The sequence below is a fragment of the Myodes glareolus genome, chromosome 11 (genome assembly GCF_982192425.1).
Source record: "Myodes glareolus chromosome 11, mMyoGla1.1, whole genome shotgun sequence".
Classification (NCBI taxonomy): Eukaryota; Metazoa; Chordata; class Mammalia; order Rodentia; family Cricetidae; genus Myodes; species Myodes glareolus.
Window position 1 is genome coordinate 4,025,308 of NC_142036.1, and position 18,682 is coordinate 4,043,989.

At 42.3% G+C, this 18,682-nt stretch overlaps 1 protein-coding gene across 1 annotated transcript in view; it reads left to right on the plus strand.

Moving 5' to 3' along the window:
- The window catches only part of Dnah11 (dynein axonemal heavy chain 11), a 327,366-nt gene that overhangs the window by 267,967 nt on the left and 40,717 nt on the right, over positions 1-18,682 (plus strand). The window contains exons 66-69 of the mRNA XM_087911463.1: positions 3,355-3,559; positions 6,855-7,019; positions 16,033-16,173; positions 18,258-18,428. Of these exons, the coding sequence (XP_087767589.1) occupies positions 3,355-3,559; positions 6,855-7,019; positions 16,033-16,173; positions 18,258-18,428 (682 nt within the window). The remainder of the gene's footprint in view (positions 1-3,354; positions 3,560-6,854; positions 7,020-16,032; positions 16,174-18,257; positions 18,429-18,682) is intronic.

Consider the following 18,682-nt stretch of genomic DNA (forward strand, 5'->3'; position numbering starts at 1 on the left):
GTTCTCAAAAAGATGTGGATTTGAGGTTTGCAACTTGCTTCCAAAAGTAAATTAGCTATGATGGTGGTGGTTTGTTTGGAGTCTTATGGTCCCGTGATAACACACACAAACATGCATAGGCCACACGTATCAAAGCTAATTTGGCTTTCACCACAGTTCTTCATACGACTGTGGAGAGCCTTCTAAGCTCTCAGTTTGTTTAGTCTTCCTCTTTCACATGGTAGCGTCATTTGTGAGCTGACTGGCTGTTTATTTGTATATTCTTTTGGAGAAAAGGCTATCAGAGTCTTTGCTCATCTTTTAGCAGGGCAGATCTTTGATCTCGTTGTGCCTATCATGTGGCAAGGATCGGCTGGGTACTGCTAACCTGTTGTCCTGGACATTGTGTGTCAGCAGAATCCTGTGCTGAGAGGTCCTTTGAGATTTCCTCTCATTTGTCTTCATGATGACATTTGCATCTCATCTTTAAAGAACAATCTCTCCCTCTATTTTGCCTGTCTTCTGATTGAGCAGATCTTTGTCCTTTATATATGTCTGTCACATTGTGGGTATTAGATGCATAGACAACAACTGACTGTACACTTAAAATACTGTACGCACAATACCTATCACTAGGAAGTAACATTTGTGAGCGCAGAGATCTGGTGCAAATAACTAGGTCCCCTGTGCCTTCAAGGATCTCTGACACCTGGTACACACACACACACACACACACACACACACACACACTAAAGGAATGACCAAAAAATCCCACATGCATGGTATCACCTGGAAGCTATGTGTCAGTGTGAACACGTGATCTCTGACCCTTGGCCTATAGAACAAGAACTCAGGCCACCATGATCGTTAGCTAGCCAGTGTCCTTGCCTGGTTCCCTTGCAGCATTTGACCTGTGGTCCATCCACTTGTTAAGGTTCTCAGTATTCTAACAGGGATATTCAATACTTGTCATTCACAATCAGTCTTTGTCTTTGTTTTGAACAGGAAAGGCCACACTACACAGATATACATGGGCTCAGTAAGGGGTGGTTTGCTGGAAGAATGGCTCTTTGCCCTCCTGGGAAAGAATTCACAGAGAAAACACAAACCACCTGACACGCTGAACACCATTACCTCCAGTTTTGTAGTGAAAGCTGAGCGATCAGAGAAGCAGAGCAGCGGCCACTAGAGAGACCTCTTACCTCTAAAGAACCCTCAGACCAAAGGGGTGATCCTGTCCTCAGACCACGTCTCCAGACTGCACTGAGCTCTTGTCTCCTCCCATCTTATATTTCTCTTGCCGCCAGCCATATATACCTTCCTGCCCAGCCATAACCCTTCCTGTCTCACCTCCTTAGTGCTGGGATGAAAGGTGTGACTCAACACCACCTGCCTCTGTTTCTCTGTGAGACTGGATTAATCTAGTGTAGCCCAGGGTGGCCTTGAACTCACAGAGATCTGTCTGCCTCTGTGACCTGAGGCCTGGAATTAAAGGCCACCTCCGTACTGGCCTCTCGTGGCTTAGTTCTGCACTCTGATTTGTTAAAACACAAACAAAATATCACTGCACAGTTTCACAAAAACTGCCTCTAAAGTGGGTTGCTGGTGTCCCCATCTCCAGCGTGGAGGCTTAATACTTGGCATGTTTTTACTGCAAACGGAAGATCACTTTTCAAAGGAAACAGAATTTGAATTGGGTCACTAGTCTAGCCAATCCTTGGGATTCTTAATTCATATCCAAATAATTAAAGCTTGAATGATATAAGAAAATTATCATTTTTCTCATCTTTACACATTAAATCAAATTGTCTCAAAACTTCCTCCGAACAGTGGTAAGTGGAGGAGAGAGGAGACAGGCTCACTGCCATCCGCAAATGACAGTCACTGCGAGGCCCAACCACAGAAGGACAGGGCCAGCAGCCCAGATGCTGCCGCATTATAGCGTTTTGAGCAGCTCTGCAGTTTTTAATCGTCGGAAACAGGTGCTCGATGTCTCACGCTGTCGTTTCTTTTGAGTGTGCTCAATTTCCAAAGTTACTAAACTGAGTGCAATACCCTTTCACCTGCAAGCGAGTGAGACGGGGTGGGGGGTCAAATTATTTTCCCTCACAGGCCATAGAACGTTCTGTCTTTACATTAGTAGCAACATAGGCTTTGCATGACATTGAGCATCATAACATTTTGGCAATCAAAATGTTTTGCCAGTCAGTGTAGATCACGCAGGCCCGTAGTTCCAGCTACTTGGGAGGCTGAGGCAGGAAAATCACAAGTTCAAAGGCCAGCCTGGGCCACTTAGTGAAACTTGCGACAAAGTGAAAAATCAAAAGAGGATTGAAAACCCGATTCAGTGTTGGAGTGTCTGTCTACTGTGCATGAAACTTGGGTTCAAGCACTGGTATCTCCAAAAATAACTTTTGCAGACTTAATACTGAAGAATCCGAATTTTCATTGGTATTCAAGAGTAAATGAAAGTGAGACAACTTGTCTTGTTGCTTGCTTTGGCCGTGCTCCAAACTTCTCCCCAGAATCTCACTTCACATAGCTCAGACCGCCACAGTGGAATGTTAGGAAGCTGTTGTATCTATGGATTTAACCCCTGATTGGCTGGCTGGCTGTCACACGAACTGAAGACCTCTGCATCCGGCTGATCCTCGTAATGGGTTCCTAGCAGAGAACAGAACATAAACCAAGCCAAAAAAAACCTAATCAAGCAAGGAAACAATCAACCAAAATATGTATTTAATTAGCTTAGTTTTAGAAGCATAAGTAACTATTAATATATTGTTACTATATTTAATATGGTAATAATATGTTACTATAATAGTAAAGTAACTAATGTATTATTTAATAACATAGCATACACATTTCTGTATTTAGTGTTTAATATTTTAGCAAATAAAATATTCCACTCATTGCATAGTAATATAGTTCAGTATGGGCACAGAGTTAAAGTGTGTGCATAAATAAATAGACATATCAATACATGCATATTTTATTCTATCCTTTCAAGAACAATGTTTTCTATGAGTTCATGTGGAGATGTTTTGAATATAATAGCACTCTATAGGAAAAATAATATTAATGTCTGATATAAATTTAACCCCAGAAAGTACAGAAAGCCACCATTTGCTGGTTGTCAGAGCAATATTGCAAACTGAGTGGTAACGCTGCCACTGGTTCACAAATGAAGGGATAGACAGAGGCCTAGGGGCATCTTTGGTTCCTTCTGGGTCTTAGGAAAACTGGGAGTAACAGGGAATTCCTAGACCCAGCCTGCTGGCTCATGAGTATCACCAGAATCAGGACATGGAATGGCACCCTTTCACTGGCATGGTCCCAGGGATCTCCTGAGTGTCTGCGTTGTGACCCCTGCAGGTACATCAGGATTGGTGACAAAGAATGTGAATTTAACAAGAACTTCCGGCTCATCCTACACACCAAGCTGGCAAACCCACACTACAAGCCCGAACTCCAAGCCCAGACGACCCTCCTCAATTTCACAGTAACAGAAGATGGTCTCGAAGCGCAGCTGCTGGCAGAGGTGGTCAGTATCGAAAGGCCAGATCTGGAGAGATTAAAGGTAAATAGTACTGCATCGTCCCCAGGACTTACTCATCCCACCCTCTGCACAGACCGCAGTGCCAGAGGCTGGCATGCCAAGTGAGGTTGTGTGACTGAGGAAAGTATAGACACATATGAAAAGAAAACATGAAATTCCTCCTTAGACATGTCAGGTAGTTAGAGCTGGACCACATGTGGTGATGTGTGATCCCAGGCTTGGAGCCTGTCAAAGTCAGCTTCGGTTGTCATTCTAACACAAACCTTGTGGTATTTTCTTGATTGCTCACTGACCTACGAGGGTTCGGCCCACTGTGGACCAGCCCAAAAGGAATCTGTTGAGAAAAAATGGTGCTTTTATTTTGCCAATGAGTATCAGTTAAAGATAGTACCTTGGTTAGGGGTGGGAACGCATATTCACTTTCCTCTCTTGATGCTGAGATTCTGGCTTGGACCTGTTCGGGCCATGTGCATGCTGCATCCCCCTTTCCGTGTGTGTGTGCATGCTGCATCCCTCTTTCCGTGTGTGTGTGCATCCTACATCCCTCTTTCCATGTGTGTGTGCATCCTGCATCCCTCTTTCTGTGTGTGTGTGTGTGTGTGTGTGTGTGTGCGTGCTGCATCCCTCTTTGTGTGTGTGTGTGTGTGTGTGCGTGCTGCATCCCCCTTTCCGTGTGTGTGTGCATGCTGCATCCCTCTTTCCGTGTGTGTGTGCATGCTGCATCCCTCTTTCCGTGTGTGTGTGCATCCTACATCCCTCTTTCCATGTGTGTGTGCATCCTGCATCCCTCTTTCTGTGTGTGTGTGTGTGTGTGTGCATGCTGCATCCCTCTTTGTGTGTGTGTGTGTGTGTGTGCGTGCTGCATCCCCCTTTCCGTGTGTGTGTGCATGCTGCATCCCTCTTTCCGTGTGTGTGTGCATGCGTCAGTCCTGCAGTGTCTGGAAGACAGTTTCCCTGGAGCCCTCCATCATCTCTAATGCTCCGATCTTTCTGCTTCCTCTTGCACACAGGTCCTTGAGTGCTCTGATGAGGACACCATTGAGACTGAGTGTTCCAAAGGCTCTCACTCTCTGCACATTGCCCACTCAGGAGTCATTGTTAGTTCCTGTCTACTGAACGAAGCAGTGTCTCTGCTGGTGGCCGAACAAGGCTCTGATGCCTGCAGTTTTTGTCACCCTAAGATTTCAGTTCCAGTTTGATTTTAGTTTGGATTTTGTTTATTGATTCTACTTCTTTGTTAAATTCTGCTTTTGTGTCTTGCATTGTTCTCATAGATTTCATTAAGGTGTTTATCCAAATCCCCTTTGAGGTCCCTGAGCATATTCTTAATTCTTGTTTTGAAGCCCTTGCCTTGTGCTTGAGCAAGGCCTATTTCTCAGGGCCTACTGTAATAAAGTTACTGGATTCTGGCGGAAGCATATTGTCTTGGCTATTCTTGTTTGTGGTTTACGCAGGGATCTAGCCATGTGGAGTAATGATGTTTGAGGTGTTTCTTGGCATTGATGTCTGATGTTGCCTTTGTTGTGTGTGTTCTGTTCTTTGGTTGATGTTGTCCTCTCTGGATCCTCGGTGAGTGTGGTTGTGGGTGTCCCAGGTTGAGACAAGCCTAGTATGGCCACTGGTGTCCCAACAGGAAGTATTTTGGTAGAGTGGCAGCTGACACAAAGCCATACCTGAGTCTTATTCTGAGATTTGCATTGCCGTTTGAGACCAAACATTTTGCCTCTAAGTGTGCCCCAATTCTCTGAGTAGACAGTCTTGTCTATAGGGGACATTGGTGTGTTCGCACCGATTTGCATTGTCTTTTGAGACCAAGCCTCTGACCTGTTAGAGTGCCTACAGTTCTCCGGATCAATACTCTTGCCTGTTGGTGACGCTGGCATGTTTTCTTTGCAGCCATGGCTTCAGTCTCCTCCAGCATTCCTTACTCCTTCTGTCTGTTATGTCAGATTTCCCCCGAAAAAACAAACAAACAAACACTTCCTTTCTTGGACTCAACCTGCATCTTGCAGCTCTCTCACCTTTGAGCCACTCTCATTGGCTGGATCCGGTTGATACAGTTCTGAAGGATACACATTCGGGAATGTTGTGGTTAAATCTCAGGGTGGCCATCAGGGCTTCCTCAGCCTCTTCAAATCCTTTCTGTGTGAGAATGGAAGTCTTCAAGTGGTCAGCTTTTCTCATTGCCCTTCTCCTAGGCTAACTTAGCTCTGGTAAAGGTTCTCCTGGTGGGATTTTGACAAGAAGGCTTTGAGCATAGGACTTATCCAAAATGATTAGATACGTTTCCTTGAGTTTATCCCTGCCCAAGGCAACTGTGGTTTGTTATTTAGTCTTTCCTGCGAGAGTGACCTGACTCCCATTGGGCAAGCATCAGTGTGGAGGCATCCCATGCCTGGGTGCCCACGAAGGCTCTGACTCCCCTTGCAAGGGACAGTTAAGGAGCAGCCGTTCTGATCCTGAATCTCTGTACTCGCCTGGATTGCTGCGACAGTTAGTTCGCTCAGAACCTGTTTTTGGTAAAAGTTGATTGCATAACCTTTTCCTAACTGTAAAGTCTTCCTCACAGTAGGTCTTCCATGTAAAGTCTTCCTCACAGTAGGTCTTCCATGTAAAGTCTTCCTCACAGTAGGTCTTCCATGTAAAGTCTTCCTCACAGTAGGCCTTCCATGTAAAGTCTTCCTCACAGTAGGTCTTCCATGTAAAGTCTTCCTCACAGTAGGCCTTCCATGTAAAGTCTTCCTCACAGTAGGTCTTCCATGTAAAGTCTTCCTCACAGTAGGCCTTCCATGTAAAGTCTTCCTCACAGTAGGTCTTCCATGTAAAGTCTTCCTCACAGTAGGCCTTCCATGTAAAGTCTTCCTCACAGTAGGTCTTCCATGTAAAGTCTTCCTCACAGTAGGCCTTCCATGTAAAGTCTTCCTCACAGTAGGTCTTCCATGTAAAGTCTTCCTCACAGTAGGCCTTCCATGTAAAGTCTTCCTCACAGTAGGTCTTCCATGTAAAGTCTTCCTCACAGTAGGCCTTCCACGCTGTTCAAATGTCAGAGCTCAAGCCAGAATTTTATATTATTTTCTTAAACAGAGGTTTCCTCGAGGTTCTTGATGTTAAATAAGTATCCACTCTCTAAACCTCGGATTCTAACCAAATGTTACCATACCATCTGAATTTTTAAAGAATTTTTCATGGCCGTGATCAGTATGGTTTTACCATTGTGTTTCTTATCATGTTTGTGTGGGTCTCTGTGACTCCGGCGATTACAGGAACTGTCCTGAGCAAGCAGACATTAATCATCATTCCTAACATTTCCTATCAGCTGGTACTGACGAAGCAACAAAACGACTTTAAGATAGAGCTGACACGGCTGGAAAATGACCTTCTCCTGCGTCTCTCGGCTGCAGAGGGCAGCTTCCTGGACGACACTGACCTGGTGGAGCGTCTGGAGACCACCAAGGCCACTGCGGCCGAGATTGAGCACAAGGTAGGGGCAGCAGAGAACTCCTCACGGGTTCGCTGCTCTGCTGGATGAACTGGATCTCAGCTGTCAACAGGGAGCACGGCTCTCGACTCAATGGCAGTAAGAGCTATTCTGGGGCCAAATATGAGTGAGCATGGCTTGGGAGCAATACTGTGTGTTCCCAAACACTATAACCCAGTGTGGTAACATATCATGACATTTTTATAGTAATAGAGAAAAAGATTATAAATCAAGATGCATACAATGTGTTGATAGAGGCATTAGGTGGATTGGGTTATAACGAAACAGAGATAGCCCTACTACAGGACTCAAATGCTATCTAGTGACATTCTTGGTTTTGGAATTGGTAGAAGCAAGTGGCTTGCTAAGAATGATCTTAAAGGCTTTTGATAGTCACAAGGATACAAGGTCACGTAAGGGTGTGTGGGCAATGAATGGCTTTCAAGAGACTAAAAATAACAAAAGATAATTTGGTTCTGGTCTGCAACATTTTAACTCTCCCTAATTAGGAACATCTATCATTATAGAATCTTTTTTTGTTATTTTTTTTTGAGCTCTACATTTTTCTCTGCTCCCCTCCCTGCCTTTCCCTCCCCTTCAACCCTCTCCCGTGGTCCCCATGCTCCCAATTTACTCAGAAGATGTTGCCTTTTTCTACTTCCCATGTACATTAGAACCAGATATGTCTCTCTTAGGATCTTCATTGTTGTCTAAGTTCTCTGGAATTGTGTTTTGTGGGCTGGTTTCCTGTGCCTCGTGTTTAAAAACCACTTATAAGTGAGTATATATGATAATTGTCTTTCTGGATCTGGGTTACCTCACTCAATATGATGTTTTCTAGCTCCATCCAATTGCCTGCAAATTTCAAGACGTTGTTATTTTTTCTGCTGTGTAGTACTCCATTGTGTAAATGTACCACATTTTCCATATCCATTCTTTGGTCGAAGGGCATTTAGGTTGTTTCAAGGTTCTGGCTATGACAAACAATGTTGCTATGAACATAGTTGAGTACATGACCTTGTGGTATGATTGAGCATCCTTTAGATATATACACAAAAGTAGTAAAAGTGTTATTACTGGGTCTTGAGGAAGGTTGTTTCCTAATTTTCAGAGAAATTGCCACACTGATATCCAAAGGGGCACTCCCACCAGCAGTGCAGCAGTGTTCCCTTTACCCCACAACCTCTCCAGCATAAGTTGTCATCAGTGCTTTTGATCTTGGCCATTCTTACAGGTGTAAGATGGAATCTCAGAGCTGTTTTGATTTGCATTTCTCTGATGGCTAAGGAGGTTGTACATTTCCTTAAGTGTCTTTCAGCCGTTTTAAATTTCTCTGTCGAGAGTTCTCTGTTTAGGTCTGTACTCCATTTTTTTTATTGGATTATCTGTTCCTTTGATGACCAATTTCTTGAGTTCTTTGTATATTTTGGAGATCAGACCTCTGTCTGATGTGGGGGTTGGTGAAGATCTTTTTTCATTCTGTAGGCTGTCATTTTGTCTTTTTTTACCATGTCCTTTGTTTTACAGAAGCTTTTCAGTTTCAGGAGGTCCCATTTATTAATTGTTTCTCTCAGTGTCTGTGCTGCTGGGGTTCTATTTAGGAAGTGGTCTCCTGTGCCAATGCATCCAAGTGTACTTCCCACTTTCTCTTCTATAAGGTTCAGTGTGGCTGACTGTATGTTGAGGTCTTTGATCCATTTGGAATTGAGTTTTTGCATGGTGATAGATATGGATCTATTTTCATTCTTCTACATGTTGATATTCAGTTATGCCAGCACCATTTGTTAAATATGCTTTCTTTTTTTTCACTTGATATTTTTTACATCTTTGTAAAAAATCAGGTGTTTGAAGGTGTGTAGATTGTTATCTGGGTCTTCGATTCTGTTCCATTGATCCTCCTGTCTGTTCTTATGTCAATACCAGGCTGTTTTCAGTACTGTAGCTCTGAAGTAGAGTTTGAATCAGAGATTGTGATGCCTTCAGAAGTTCTTTTATTGTACAGGATTGTTTTGGCTATCCTGGGTTTTTTGCTTTTCCATATGAAGTTGAGTATAGTTCTTTCTAAGTCTATGAAGAATTTTGCTGGGATTTGATGGGCATTGCACTGAATCTGTAGATTGCTTTTGGTAAGATTGCCATTTTTACTACGTTAATTCTACCTACCCAAGAGCATGGGAGATCTTTCTATTTTCTGGTGTCTTCTTCAATTTCTTTCTTCAGAGATTTAAAGTTCTTGTCATACCAGTCTTCCTTCCACTTGTTTGTTTAGAATTACTCTGAGATATTTTATGGCATTTGTGGCTATTGTGAAGGGTGATGTTTCTCTAATTTCTTTCTCAGCTGAATTATCATCTGTATAAAGGAGGGCTACTGATTTTTTTAAATTAATCTTGTATCCTGCTATATTACTGAAAGTGTTTATGAGTTGTTGAAGTTCCTTGGTAGAATTTTTGGAGTCACTTATGTAAACTATCATATCATCAGCAAATAGTGAGAGTTTGACTTCGTTTCCAATTTATATCCTGTTGTGCCATGGGAAAATGATCTGTACTCTGTCACTTTTATTTTAAATAAACGCTGATTGGCCAATAGCCAGGCGGGTTGTATAGGTGGGGTGACCAGACAGGAAGTAGAGGCAAGGCAACAAGAATTCTGGGAAGAGGGACATTTCAGTCTGTAGTTGTCACTCAGACAGAAAGGAAGACAGACACAAAACAAGCAAGATGTGACTGCGACACTGAAAAAGGTACCAAGCCACATGCCTAAAACAGACGATAATTGTGGGCTAATTTAATTTATAAGTGTTAATAAGGAGCCTGAGATACTAGGCCAATAAGTTTATAATTAATGTAGACCTCTGTGTGATTTCTTTGGAACTGAATGACTGCAGGGCTGGTTGGAACAAAAACCTGAGTCAAAACCCTTAATCTACTTTTGTTGTCTTATTGCAATACCTCAGACCTCAAGAACTATACTGAATAGATATGGAGAGAATGGACAACCTTGTCTTATTCCTGATTTCAGTGGGATTGCTATGAGTTTCTCTCCATTTAGTTTGATTTTGGCTGTTGGCTTGCTGTATATTGCCTTTATTATGTTTAGGTATGTTCCTTGTATCTCTGCTCTGTCCAAGACCTTTATCATGTAGGGATGCTGTATTTTGTCAAAAACATTTTCAGTATTAATGAGATGATCATGTGGTTTTTATTTTTCAGTTTGATTATATGGTGGATTACGTCGATAGATTTTCGTATGTTGAACCCATCCCTGCATCTCTGGGATGAAATCAACTTGATCATGGTGGATGATGGTTCTGATGTGCTCTTGGATTCAATTTGCCAGTATTTTATTGAGCATTTTTGCATCAGTGCTCATGAGTGAATTTGGTCAGTAATTCTCTTTCTTAGTAATGTCTTTCTGAGGTTTGGGTATCAGAGTCATTGTAGCCTCTTAAAAAGAGTTTGGCAGTGTTCTTTCTGTTTCTATTGTGAGGAACAATTTGAGGAGTATTGGTATTAGTTCTTCTTTGAAAATCTTGTGGAATTCTGAGCTAAAACCATCTGATCCTGGGATTTTTTGGTTGGAAAACTTTTGATGACTATTTTTATTTTTTTTCAGCAATTATAGGTCTGTTTAATTTGCTTATCTGGTCTTGATTTAATTTCAGTAAGTAATATTTATCCAGAAAGTTGTTCATTTCCTTTAAGCTTTCTAATTTTGTGAAGTACAGGTTTTTGAAATATGACCTATGATCCTCTGGATTTCCCCTCCATGTCTGTTGTTATGTCCCCCTTTTCATTTCTGATTTTGTTAATTTGGATATTCTCTCTCTGCTTTTTTTGTTAGGTTGGATAAAGTTTGTCTATTTTGTTGATTTTCTCAAAAAACCAACTCTTTGTCTCATTGATTCTTTGTATTGTTTTCTTTGTTTCTATTTTGTTGATTTCAGCTCTCAATTTGATTATTTCCTGTCATCTAGTTCTCTTGGGTGAGTTTGTTTCTTTTTGTTCTAAACCTTTCAAATGTTCTATTAATTCACTAATGTGGGATTTTTCCAGCTTCTTTATGTAGGCATTTAGTGCTATGAACTTTCCTCTTAACACTGCTTTCATTGTGTCCCATAAATTTGGTTATGTTGTGTGGTCATTTTTATTGAATTGTAGGAAGTCTGTAATTTTTCTCTTTATTTCTTCCTTGACCCATTGATGATTCAGGTGAGCATTTTTAATTTCCATGTATTTGTGGGCTTTCTGGAAGTAGTGTTGCTGTTTGAATTCTAGTTTTAAGCCATGGTGATCTGATAAGATACATGGGTATCTTTTTTTAAAATCTTTTATCTTTATTCCATTTTTTGGTATCTATTGAGGTTTGTTTTGTTACCAAGTATGTGGTCAGTTTTTGAGAAGGTTCCATGAGGTGCTGAGAAGAAGGTATATTCTTTTATCTTTGGATAGAATATTCTATAGATGTCTGTTAATTCCATTTGAATCATAACATCTGTTATTTCTTTGTTAACTTTTTGTCTGACTGAGCTGCCCAGTGGTGAGAGTGGAGTGTTGAAGTCTCCCACTATTAGTGTGTGGGTTAATGTTTGATTTAAGATTTAGAAGTGTTTCTTTTACATATTACATACCCTAATACATATATTAGGATAGCTATACCAGGATAGCTTGTTTCTTAAGTCCATTTGATAGGAAATTTTTTCCCCAACCCTTTACTCTAAGTCAATATCTGTCTTTGAGGTTGAGGTGTGTTTCTTTTATGCAGCAGAAGGATGGATTCTGTTTTTGTATCCAATCTGTTAGCCTGTGTCTTTTTATAGGTGAGTTGAGTCCATTTATATTAAGGAATATTAATGACCAGTGATTGCTATCTCCTGTTAATCTAGTTTTCATTGTTGATGGTGTTAATTTGTGTGTTTTTCCCTTCTTTGGGATTTGCTGCTGTGAGACCATCAATTGTCTGTGTATTTGTTGATGTGGCCAACTTCCTTCAGTTGCAGTTTTCCTTTTAGTACTTAGTGTAGGGCTAGGTTTGTGGCTAGATATTGGTTAAATCTGGCTTTGTCATGGAATATCTTGTTTTGTCCTTCTATGGTGATTGAAAGTTTTTCTGGGAAGCTTCCTAGGCCTGGATGTAGCGGGGAGGGCCTTGGACTTCCCAAAGGGCAGGGTTCCCTGCCCTCTCTTATGGGGGAGGGAGGAAGGGAAGTGGGGGAGCCAGAGGGGGATGGCTGGAGGGGAGGAAGTGTAAATTTTTGAATGGAAAAATATATATATATATATATAAATAAATAAGTTAAAAAAAAGAAAATAGAAAGTTTTGCTGGGTATAGTAGTTTGGGCTGGCATCCACGGTCTCTTACTGTCTGCCTAATACTTGACCAGGACCTTCTGGCTTTCATTGTCTCCATTGAGAAGTCAGGTGTAATTCTGATAGGTCTGCCTTTATATGTTACTTGGTCTTTTTCCATTGCAGCTCTTAATATTCTTTCTTATTATGTGGCAAGGGGACTTTTTTTTTTATCCAGTCTATTTGGTGTTCAGTAAGTTTCTTGTACCATCATAGGCATATCATTTTTAGATTGGGAAAGTTTTCTTCTAAGATGTCATTAAATATATTTTCTGTGCTTTCAAGTTAAACTTCTCCTTCTTTAATATCGATTATTCTTAGGTTTGGTCTTTTCATGGTGTCCTATATTTCCTGGATATTTTGTGTTGAGCTTTTATTAGTGTTAATGTTTTCTTTTTTTGTTCCCCTATTGTATCTTCAGCACTTGAGATTCTCTCTTCCATCTCTTGTATTCTGCTGTTCATGCTTGCATTTGTGATTCCTGATCTTTTTCTCATGATTTCTGTTTCTATAATTTCCTCAGTTTGTGCCTTCTTTATTGTCTCTATTTCAGTTTTCAAGTCTTGAATAGTGTCTTTCATATGTTTGATTGCTTTTTCTTGGTTTTCTTTAAGAGATTTGTTGATATCTTATAATTTTTTGTTTGTCTTTTTCTCTATTTCTTTGAGGGAGTTTCTTATTTCTTCTTCAAGAGTCTCAAAAATTCTTCTGAAGTTATTTTTTTCGGTCATTTTCTTCTGCTTTATCTATATTTGGTTGTTCAAGTCTTGCTGTTGTAGGGTCTCTAGATTTTATTGGTGTCATGTTACTCTTTGTGGTGTTGCGTGTGTTCTTACCTTATCTGCCCATTTTTTCTTCTAATTGGTGTGCTTGGGGCTGTCTGTGTCTCTGTTGATCAATCTTCAAGGTGCCAGTAGACCCAAGGTCAGATGATTGCTCCTCATGGTGCAGTCAATGCCACGGTTCCAGTCACCCTGTGGGTCACTTTGTGTTCTTAGAGGTCGCTCAGTGCTCCCAGGGCTTGTTTTGCTCCTGTGGAATTCACTGTCTCAGGCCTGCTCTGGCCTCAGTTTCCAGCTCAGACCTGCCTCTGCAAGTGTTCTTGGTCTGGATCTGCTCCCACTCCCATGGAGCCTGAGGCCTGTTCTGGCCTAGGTCGCTGGCCCAGTTCTGCTTCCACAGATGTCCCTGGTCTGGATCCACTCCTGCTGCTATGGAGTTCACTGCCTCAGGCCTGCTTTGGCCTAGGTCACTCATTGCACTACTGGCCTCCAGGAATTTCATTTACTACAACTTAATCAGGTTTGGTAATTCCTCTGAGAAGGCAGATTTGTTCTGTGTACTGGTTGGTTTTGTGTGTCAACTTGACAGAAGTTAGAGTCATCAGAGGAAGGAGCCTCACTTGAGGAAATGCCTTGTTGAGATCCAACTTTAAGGCATTTTCTCAATAGGTGATCAATGGGGGAGGGCCCAGTCCATGGGGGGTGGTGCCATCCCTGGCTGCTGGTGTTGGGATCTAAAAGACAGCAGTGTGAGCAAACCACGGGAAGCAAGCCAATAAGCAACTTCCCCCCATGGCCTCTGCATCAGCTCCTGCTTCCAGGACCCTACTTTGAGTTCCTGTCCTGACTTTCTTCAGCCATGCTGAAGTGTAAACCTAATAAACCCTGTCCTCCCCCACTTGCGTTTTGGTCATGGTGTTTCGTCACAGCAACAGAAACCCTAATTAAGATATTGTGTGATGTAGGCCACTTAGCGGACAGCCATCAGCACTTAGACTGTCCGTAGAAGATTAAGAACTGAAATGTTCCAGTTTGCACTTCAAGTTCCACACAGATCCAATCATTTTTCTTGTGTGACCAGTGTTGGAGTCTGCTTGTTTACATGGTAGAAACTAGGGGAAGGGCAAAGCTCAGCTTCAGCAAGTAACCATCCCAGGGTGTTGAGTTCTTAGAGAAATCTTTGGCGCTAGAGTCCTGTGTCTAGGCCTGTGACGGCAGGAATCAGGGCAGGGGATGGTGCCCTGTGCTCAATGCAGCATTTACGCTGGTAAAACGACATTTTCCAAAAGCCGAGAAACCATTTCTCTTGAACAGCGTCCTGGTGACCGAGCAGCTCGGATCACAATGGGCCGTGTGTCGTGTGCACTTTGGACTTCCATGAGTAGCCACTAACTGTTACCACTGCATAATTTGGAAAGATGTGAACTGTTATCTGCTTTGTGAAGTGTTCTCCTTACTAAGTAATCCACTAATTACCCAGCCAAGGCTGTGTTGCCACACATCCAATGTATGTGCCTTAAATTAAGCAAAGAAATAGAATCCCAAATTACTCTATCCTTTTAAGTAAGTGGTTTCTAGGTGGCTCCTAAAATAGTAAAGATTAGGGCAATTAGGTAAATTAAGTCTTAGCTTTGAGGTTAACTTCTAATTGTCTCTTAAAATGTTGTTTCCTGTCTTCTTAATATATCACTATGAAGCCACACCCACCTCTCTGCTTGGCATTTCATTTCCTTTCATTCACAGATGTTATGAGTCAAGACCATAGAAGCATTTAGGGGAAATACTGTATCACTTAAAGCTGCAGGGCCATCAAGTGTTCTTACAGAAAAAAGAAGTAGGTTCTTGATTGTTTTTAGAAATGGGTATTTTTTGACCCTTCAATAAAAATTATTAGTTGATATTTGTGTGTGTGTGTGTGTGTGTGTGCGCGTGTGTGTGTGTCAGAAAAAGTGCCCATAGGCTAACAAGTAAGAATAAATGGGCATATTTTACCATATGGAGCTGTGCTGCTGCTGCAATCTGACAGCCGAGAGAGCCCTCATAGAGAGGCTATTTAGGAAGTATGACTATTGCATGTGCTTTCGACCTTGCGGTATTTGCAGACCTAATAAAATCATTGGCACTGGGTTGACCCAGCAGACTTTAAGAGCCATCCCTGGGAGGTGATATAGCTGGGCTGTTAAGGCCTGAAAGAGAGACAGGAGGCGAAAAGGTGACATTACTCAGCAGCAGGTTCCAGGTCCTGAACCATGAAGGTCATTAAACCTATAGGAAGCCGCTACAGCCACACCCCTTCTCACTGGAATGCAATTCATGAGAAAAAGTCATCTAAAAATAGAAATTGAAGAATTTCTTTTAAAGTGATTATTTTTGGAGTATTTGCATGTATATGTGTATGATACATAGACCTAGATTGGGCTCCCATGTAACACAGTGTATGGCGGTCAGAGGACAACCCTCCAAACCTCACATGAAGTCCCAGCTCTAGCACAGGTCCCTGGCCTCCTGTGGGAGCACTTTTACTGCTGGAGTCAGATCACTGGCCTAGATTTAGTTATTTCCTTAGATGTCAGCCATGGTGTGGGTTTTACTAGTAGTTGCTTCTTCCTTTGCTTGTTTTGTTTTTCTGAGTAGGGGTCTCCTGGAGTCTCACTCTCTACTGCACGCTGTTCTTGAACACTTGAATATTGCAGACCAGACTCAAACTTACAGCAATGCTCCTGACTCAGCTTCCCAAGTACTGGGATTACAAACAAGATCATTACTTAGGGGTTAACTAGTAACAGTTGCTCAGTTCAAGCATTCCTAAGAGTCCTTCCTTTCCTGGAATTTGTTTAGAAAACACGAAGGTAAGTTGTTGCTGTCACTTGACCTCACCACAGGTAATGCAAGCCCGGGAAAATGAAGGAAAAATCAACGAGACTCGGGAATGCTACAGGCCAGTGGCAGCAAGGGCCGCTCTCCTGTACTTTGTTATCAATGACCTGAGGAAGATCAACCCCATGTATCAGTTCTCTTTGAAGGTAATGCTGAACAGATAAAGGAAAATCCACAGCGTGAGACAGTCTGACTTTTCTTTTCCTCCTGGAAATTAGGGGTTTATTGCTCAGTGGTTCTGGTATATGGAAAGAAAGAATGGGGCAGGGCATTTTAAGCCACTATTACATATATCCAGTATCCTAAAACACTCTAAGAAAACGTATGTTTTCTCCTCATCAAAAAAAGGTGTTATTTTCAGATTTCAAACCAATAGCCCCAAAGCTCACATTTTGTGATCCTCAGAGCCAGAGCCCCAGCCTGTGCAGGTCAGGTTCAGCCTGCCACGCCGCCTGCTGTGCTGTTCTACTTTGGGGGCCTTGCAGTCTTGTTCTCATTTTTGACAAATACTCAATTATCATACAAGAGGCTTGGCATTGAGTGCATGGGTTTATTTTTAACAACAACAACAAAAACATGACAGGTAGGCAAAGGGCACATGAGACATTGAAAGAGAATAGAATCTGGTGGGGAGGTTACCAGGGGAGCACGGTTTGAGGAAGAAGAGGGAAGGAGAATCTCCCGTATATACTACAAAGTAAATCATTTTTGCTTATCATCCTCATTGTGACTAGACACGAAATAAAATAATAAATACAAAGAGTCATTTCAAAATAAAGAAACAATAATCATAAGACATACAAAAAGTAGTGGGTGGAATTAAATAACAGATAACCTGATAGAAATGTGCTAAAGACTTGAATAGACATGTCACTAAAGGAGGTGAAAATGATCAACAACCATATGCAAATGTTCCACATCTCCGATTAGGAAGACGCGAGTCAACATATACAGGGGTTTCCTCTCACAGGTTAGAATAACCACTATAGAAGTAAGAGTGGTGAAAATGTGTAGAAGTTTTCTCCTTTGCTTATGCTGCCTGGAGGTGTAAATCAGATCAGCATCCATGGGAAAGAGGATAGTGCTTCCTCAGAAATGAAACTGGGAATGGCAGTGTGAGCCAGCAGCAGTCTTAATTCTGACTAAATAACAGAAAGAACCTCTTGCAGACACAGTTCAAGATCCCTAGTCATAGCTGCAGGCCAACAATAGGGACCATCCAAGTGTCTGTCAGTGCCTGACTAGATTACCAGGAAGGAAATTTTGAAGCATGCTATGAAATGGTAAAGCCTGGAAACCATTATCCAGGTGGAAATAAACCAGCCACAAAGACGAACAGCGCGTGACTGCACCCACGTGAGATCCTAGGGTGTCAGAGTGGTGCGTGCAGGAGTGAACAGCGCGTGAGTGCACCCACGTGATAGACCTAGAGTGTCAGAGTGGTGCATGCAGAGGTGAACAGCGCGTGAGTGCACCCACGTGATAGACCTAGAGTGTCAGAGTGGTGCGTGCAGAGGTGAACAGTGCGTGAGTGCACCCACGTGATAGACCTAGAGTGTCAGAGTGGTGCGTGCAGGGGTGAACAGCGCGTGAGTGCACCCATGTGAGATCCTAGGGTGTCAGAGTGGTGCGTGCAAAGCGGAGCGGCAGTCGGCAAGAACAGTCAGTAAATAGACTTAGTTTTGCAGGACTAAAACGTCTTGAAGTTGGTGACATACCATAATACTGTTCTGCATTTAAAATAGTTACATTAGTAGTAGTTTGTAGGAATTTTAACCATAGAGAGAATTGTCTGCTTTAGTTGCAAAGAGGGAAATGCAAATAGATTTTATAGAATCATTTTAATAACAACCATGAAGCAGACATAGTGACGTACCTATAATCCTAGCACTTGAGAGGCAAAGGCAAAGGATTGACGTTAAGTTCAAAACCACTCTTGCTTACAAAGTGAGTTCCAGGCCAGCCAGGGTAAAATACAGAAGATCCTGTCCTATCAATGGGTGCACGAGAACACGCATGCACGCGCGCACACACACTCACACACACACACTCATCATGACATCCAGCCTTGAACTAGCACTGTCTATATGGCACAAACGCAGACTGTTTTAGCAGCCCACGGAAGCCTCACAGAAGTCCTCCCTTGTCCTCCCTCTCTCCCTGTGTATCTGAGGTTAGCTGGACAAGCAAGCATTACTTTACCCTCTGGTACTCATGTTAACTCTTCCAGGCTTTCAACACACTGTTCCACAGAGCCATTGAGCAGGCTGAGAAGGTGGAGGATGCTCAGGCTCGCATCTGCGTCCTAGTAGAGAGCATCACCCACACCACCTTCCGCTACGCCAGTCGGGCGCTGTTTGAGAAGGACAAGCTCACGTTTCTGGCCCAGATGACTTTTCAGGTGAGGCCATGGCTTGAAGCTTCCCTGGAACCCCAGGCTGACACCTCTGCTTGTTGTGCATTTTCCTCATGCCAAAGGGAAACAGAAATACCATTTCAGAAACTTTTGATGACAAGGAACTTGAGCATGTAATGGCTTATGCCTAGGGTGCTTTGGTTTGGGTGACTGACCACCATTGCCCTAAGAAACATCAGTGAGGTGCTCTTTCATCTTCTCAAACTTTCTAGGTCCTACCAGAAATGTTCTTTGAGGCC